Source organism: Triticum urartu, chromosome 1A (genome assembly GCF_056163025.1).
Source record: "Triticum urartu cultivar PI428250 chromosome 1A, HENAU_Tu73, whole genome shotgun sequence".
NCBI lineage: Eukaryota > Viridiplantae > Streptophyta > Magnoliopsida > Poales > Poaceae > Triticum > Triticum urartu.
In genome coordinates, this window is record NC_141873.1 from 530,114,615 (window position 1) to 530,121,449 (window position 6,835).

The 6,835-nt window shown below is 47.2% G+C and overlaps 1 protein-coding gene across 1 annotated transcript; it reads left to right on the forward strand.

The window, feature by feature from the left end:
* Window positions 1–758: 758 nt before the first annotated feature.
* LOC147992264 (uncharacterized) lies at window positions 759–1,388 on the forward strand. The gene is made up of 2 exons (XM_087538981.1): window positions 759–1,013; window positions 1,080–1,388. Exons 1-2 carry the CDS (start codon window positions 759–761, stop codon window positions 1,386–1,388), a joined length of 564 nt encoding a protein of 187 aa, XP_087395107.1.
* Window positions 1,389–6,835: the final 5,447 nt, after the last annotated feature.

Below are 6,835 nucleotides of genomic sequence, written 5' to 3' on the forward strand. Positions count from 1 at the left end.
CATGCAGCACCCATGGGAGAGGCGCTGCACTATTTAGTGTGGCGCCTAGGCCTTGGGCGCTGCACACCTGGACATGCCAGTCCAGAGAGCAACAGAGCAGTTCCCGTAGCTTTTGCACCCAAAAAAATGCTAAGTCAGAGTGCAGTGCCTACGGGCAAGGCACCACACTAGACAGTGCAGCGCCCGATAGCTGGGCGCTGCACTGTCTAGTGTGGCGCCATGCCAGTCCAGAGAGAAACAGAGCACTTCTCCAGCAGTGCAGCGCCCATGGGCGAGGCGCCACACTTATAATGTGTAGCGCCTAGCCCTTAGGCGCTGCACATCTGGACATCTATTAGGCTGCGCCCACCCCTCCCACCCATCCCCACCCCACACACCCCCACCCCCCACACAAACCTGAAGCTCAGTGCCTCCCCTCTGCCCTCCTCTCTCCCCCTCTCAAATCCTTCTCAGATCCGGAGATATTGTCCGTGGATATCGAAGCCAACCCCTCCCTTAAGGTAATCTCATCCGATCCCCTCGTTTTCATCAATAGGAATTGTCACATTTGATCAAATCTTGCTACTTTGGGGAAACCCTACTTTTGGCTTGGATTTGGAAATATGTGTTGAATCATGTTATGTTTCTTTGCTAATTAGGTATGGTTAGGCTTCATACTATGGTAGGGTTAGGGTTATGTGTGTTTGATGTTGGTGTTAGGGTTATGGTTATTGTTAAGTGGGGGTTAGGGTTAACCAAGAATTCTCAGTTTTGTAGGCATGGCTTCATCCGGTTCCATGACGAGGCCACTGTGTGCTAACCAAGAAGACATGCCGAACAAGTGGGAGGACGCATCTTTGGACAAGGTGAAGGAGAAAGATGTCAACATCCCGCCATGTTGGTGTGGAGATGTTTGCAAGGTGAAGGTGTCCACCGACCGAAAGAAATCATGGACGGAAGGGCGGAGATATTTTGTATGCCCGAACTATGCTTATGATCGTGCACTTCCAACTAACGCCTATGACCAACCATCGGTAAGCTTGAGAAGTAAAATGTTACTCTCAAATGTGTGTCAACACTAACAAAAAATTTGTATGTAGTCACCGCCTCCTCTATGCAAGTACTTCACGTGGATAGATCTTGAAGTGCCAGAAGATGTCCAAAAGGACCAATACCAAGATTGTCTTAGGCGGCAACGGTGGTTCGAAGAATCGTTTCGAAGAGGCTTGGAGGAAGAGCGTCGTCAGAAGGAGAGGATGGAGCGGAAGAAACGAGAGGAGGAGAGGGCGCGCCAAGCGAAACTTGCTCGTGAGGAGGAGAGGGCAAGAAAGCTTTCAAAGGCTCGCGAGGCGCAAGAGGAGGACTCGACACGTGACAAGAAGGGGAAATGGCCTCTCTCTACTCAGTAGGGACTTCGCTTCGGTGCACTCATCGTCAACTATCTTCTAATGAATGTGTCGTGAACTTGTGAGGTTATGTGAGATGTTGGTGAACTTTCTTCTAGGGCAGGCTGCCATTTTTCATTTGTAATGAATGTCTCGTGAACCATGTGTTTGTTCTTAAGTTATGAACTCATCGGCATAAAATTTGTGTTTGTTCAAATTGTTGTGATGCTCCAGTGATTGTAAGTATTATGATGTTCCCGTGAATTGAAATTGCTGTAAACTCTGATTTTCGAGTAAACAGCAGTGCAACGCCCAGAACATAGGCGCTGCACACTACGGTACAACACCCAAGGGAAAGGCGTCGCACAGTAAAGTGCAGCGCCAGTGGCACACTGGCTTAGCAATTTTCGTGTATGGTCAGTGCTGCAAGTCTTCTGTGGCTCTCTGGATAGCCATGCCCAGTTGTGCAGCGCCTAGGGGACGGGTGCTGCACTGTATAGTGCGGCGCCTCAGCGTTGGGCGCTGCACACTACAGTGCAACGCCTCACTGTTGGGCGCTGCAGTGCTGTTAACTGCTAAACTGCAGAAACAGATGCCATTTTAGCTACAAACTGAACTCACAAGTACATCACATAATTTGGCTGCAAACTGAACTCAAAAAGAGAACTAATAATTTGAACATCACATAATTTAGGACAATTCACCATCACTACAAGTGTTGGAAATATGCCCTAGAGGCAATAATAAAAGGATTATTATTATATTTCCTTGTTCATGATAATTGTCTTTTATTCATGCTATAATTGTGTTATCCGAAAATCGTAATACATGTGTGAATACATAGACACCAACATGTCCCTAGTAAGCCTCTAGTTGACTAGCTCGTTGATCAATAGATAGTCATGGTTTCCTGACTATGGACATTGGATGTCATTGATAACGAGATCACATCATTAGGAGAATGATGTGATGGACAAGACCCAATCCTAAACTTAGCACAAGATCGTATAGTTCGTTTGCTAGAGTTTTTCCAATGTCAAGTATCTTTTCCTTAGACCATGAGATCGTGTAACTCCCGGATGCCGTAGGAGTGCTTTGGGTGTACCAAACGTCACAACGTAACTGGGTGACTATAAAGGTATACTACGGGTATCTCCGAAAGTGTCTGTTGGGTTGACACGGATCAAGACTGGGATTTGTCACTCCGTATAACGGAGAGGTATCTCTGGGCCCACTCGGTAATGCATCATCATAATGAGCTCAAAGTGACCAAGTGTCTGGTCACGGGATCATGCATTACGGTACGAGTAAAGTGACTTGCCGGTAACGAGATTGAACGAGGTATTGGGATACCGACGATCGAATCTCGGGCAAGTAACGTACCGATTGACAAAGGGAATTGTATACGGGGTTGCGTGAATCCTCGACATCGTGGTTCATCCGATGAGATCATCGAGGAGCATGTGGGAGCTAACATGGGTATCCAGATCCCGCTGTTGGTTATTGACCAGAGAGCTATCTCGGTCATGTCTACATGTCTCCCGAACCCGTAGGGTCTACACACTTAAGGTTCGGTGACGCTAGGGTTGTAGAGATATGAATATGCAGTAACCTGAAAGTTGTTCGGAGTCCCGGATGAGAACCCGGACATCAGGAGGAGTTCCGGAATGGTCCGGAGGTGAAGAATTATATATAGGAAGTGCAGTTTCGGGCATCGGGAGAGTTTCGGGGGTCACCGGTATTGTACCGGGACCACCGGAAGGGTCCCGGGGGTCCACCGGGTGGGGACACCCATCCCGGAGGGCCCCATGGGCTGAAGTGAGGAGGGGAACCAGCCCATAGTGGGCTGGTGCGCCCCCTTGGCCCACCCCCTGCGCCTAGGGTTGGAAACCCTAGGGTGGGGGGGGGGGGCGCCCCCCACTTGCCTTGGGGGCTACTCCACCCTTGGCCGCCCCCCCTAGGAGATCCCATCTCCTAGGGCCGGCGCCCCCCCTAGGGGAGCCTATATAAAGGGGGGGAGGGAGGGGCAGCCGCACCCTTGAGTCTTGGCGCCTCCCTCTCCCCTGCTACACCTCTCCCTCTCGTAGTAGAACGGCGAAGCCCTGCTGCGGTGACAGCTGCATCCACCACCACGCCATCGTGCTGCTGGATCTTCATCAACCTCTCCTCCCCCCTTGCTGGATCAAGAAGGATGAGACGTCACGCTGACCGTACGTGTGTTGAACGCGGAGGTGCCGTCCGTTCGGCGCTAGGATCTCCGGTGATTTGGATCACGTCGAGTACGACTTCCTCATCCCCGTTCTTTGAACGCTTCCGCGCGTGATCTACAAAGGTATGTAGATGCAATCCGATCACTCGTTGCTAGATGAACTCATAGATGGATCTTGGTGAAACCGTAGGAATTTTTTTGTTTTCTGCAACGTTCCCCAACAGTGGCATCATGAGCTAGGTCTATGCGTAGTTCTCTTTGCACGAGTAGAACACAATTTGTTGTGGGCGTAGATGTTGTCAACTTTCTTGCCGCTACTAGTCTTATCTTGCTTCAGCAGTATTGTGGGATGAAGCGGCCCGGACAAACCTTACACGTACGCTTACGTGAGACCGGTTCCACCGACTGACATGCACTAGTTGCATAAGGTGGCTGGCGGGTGTCTGTCTCTCCCACTTTAGTTGGAGCGGATTCGATGAAAAGGGTCCTTATGAAGGGTAAATAGAAGTTGACAAATCACGTTGTGGCTTTCACGTAGGTAAGAAAACGTTCTTGCTAGAACCCTATTGCAGCCACGTAAAACTTGCAACAACAATTAGAGGACGTCTAACTTGTTTTTGCAGCAAGTGTTTTGTGATGTGATATGGCCAAAGTTGTGATGAATGATGAATGATATATATGTGATGTATGAGATGTTCATGCTATTGTAATAGGAATCACGACTTGCATGTCGATGAGTATGACAACCGGCAGGAGCCATAGGAGTTGTCTTCATTTTTTGTATGACCTGCGTGTCATTGAGAAACGCCATGTAAATTACTTTACTTTATTGCTAAACGTGTTAGCCATAGTAGTAGAAGTAATAGTTGGCGAGCAACTTCATGGAGACACGATGATGGAGATCATGATGATGGAGATCATGGTGTCATGCCGGTGACAAGATGATCATGGAGCCCCAAGATGGAGATCAAAGGAGCTATGTGATATTGGCCATATCATGTCACTATTATTATTTGATTGCATGTGATGTTTATCATGTTTTTGCATCTTGTTTACTTAGAACGACGGTAGTAAATAAGATGATCCCTCATAATAATTTCAAGAAAGTGTTCCCCCTAACTGTGCACCGTTGCGACAGTTCGTTGTTTCGAAGCACCACGTGATGATCGGGTGTAAGATTCCAAAGTTCACATACAACGGGTGTAAGACAGATTTACACATGCAAACACTTAGGTTGACTTGACGAGCCTAGCATGTACAGACATGGCCTCGGAACACAGAAGACCGAAATGTCGAGCATGAGTCGTATAGAAGATACGATCAACATGAAAATGTTCACCGATGTTGGCTAGTCCGTCTCACGTGATGATCGGACACGGCCTAGTTAACTCGGATCATGTTATACTTAGATGACTGGAGGGATGTCTATCTGAGTGGGAGTTCATTGAATAATTTGATTTAGATGAACTTAATTATCATGAACTTAGTCTAAAATCTTTACAACATGTATTGTAGATCAAATGGCCAACGTTGTCCTCAACTTCAATGCGTTCCTAGAGAAAACCAAGCTGAAAGACGATGGCAGCAACTATACGGACTGGGTCCGGAACCTGAGGATCATCCTCATAGCTGCCAAGAAAGATTATGTCCTACAAGCACCGCTAGGTGACGCACCTGTTCTCCCTGCAGAACAAGACATTATGAACGCTTGGCAGACACGTACCGATGATTACTCCCTCGTTCAGTGCGGCATGCTTTACAGCTTAGAACCGGGGCTCCAAAAGCATTTTGAGAGACACGGAGCATATGAGATGTTCGAAGAGCTGAAAATGGTTTTTCAAGCTCATGCCCGGGTCGAGAGATATGAAGTCTCCGACAAGTTCTTCAGCTGTAAGATGGAGGAAAATAGTTCTGTCAGTGAGCACATACTCACTATGTCAGGGTTACATAACCGCTTGACTTAGCTGGGAGTTAATCTCCCGGATGACGCGGTCATTGACAGAATCCTTCAGTCGCTTCCACCGAGCTACAAGAGCTTTGTGATGAACTTCAATATGCAGGGGATGGAAAAGACCATTCCTGAAGTATTTGCAATGCTGAAATCAGCAGAGGTAGAAGTCAAAAAGGAACATCAAGTGTTGATGGTGAATAAAACCACTAAGTTCAAGAAAGGCAAGGGTAAGAAAAACTTCAAGAAGGACGGCAAGGGAGTTGCCTCGCCCGGCAAGAAAGCTGCCGGGAAGAAGCCAAAGAATGGACCCAAGCCCGAGACTGAGTGCTTTTATTGCAAGGAAAGTGGTCACTGGAAGCGGAACTGCCCCAAATACTTAGCGGACAAGAAGGCCAGCAAAACGAAAGGTATATGTGATATACATGTAATTGATGTGTACCTTACCAGTACTCGTAGTAGCTCCTGGGTATTTGATACCGGTGCAGTTGCTCACATTTGTAACTTAAAGCAGGAGCTGCGGAATAAGCGGAGACTGGCGAAGGACGAGGTAACGATGCGCGTCGGGAATGGTTCCAAGGTCAATGTGATCGCCGTCGGCACGCTACCTCTACATTTACCTACGGGATTAATTTTAAACCTCAATAATTGTTATTTAGTGCCAGCTTTGAGCATGAACATTGTATCAAGATCTCGTTTAATTCGAGATGGCTACTCATTTAAATCCGAGAATAATGGTTGTTCTATTTATATGAGAGATATGTTTTATGGTCATGCTCCGATGGTGAATGGTTTATTCTTAATGAATCTCGAGCGTAATGCTACACATATTCATAGTGTGAGTACCGAAAGATGTAAGGTTGATAATGATAGTCCCACATACTTGTGGCACTGCCGCCTTGGTCACATAGGTGTCAAACGCATGAAGAAGCTCCATGTAGATGGACTTTTAGATTCTCTTGATTACGAATCATTTGACACATGCGAACCATGCCTCATGGGTAAAATGACCAAGACTCCGTTCTCAGGAACAATGGAGCGAGCAACCAACTTATTGGAAATCATACATACTGATGTGTGCGGTCCAATGAGTGTTGAGGCTCGCGGTGGTTATCATTATGTTCTCACCCTCACTGATGACTTGAGTAGATATGGGTATGTCTACTTAATGAAACACAAGTCTGAGACCTTTGAAAGGTTCAAGGAATTTCAGAGTGAGGTTGAGAATCAACGTGACAGGAAAATCAAGTTCCTGCGATCAGATCGTGGAGGAGAATACTTGAGTCACGAATTTGGCACACACTTATGAAAATG

What these genes read in the sequence shown, in the direction of transcription:
- LOC147992264 (XM_087538981.1), top strand. Translation starts at nt 759, where the DNA reads ATGGCTTCATCCGGTTCCATGACGAGGCCACTGTGTGCTAACCAAGAA. An exon ending in ACGCCTATGACCAACCATCG is followed by an intron (nt 1,014 to 1,079) that starts GTAAGCTTGAGA and finishes ATTTGTATGTAG; the next exon opens with TCACCGCCTCCTCTATGCAA.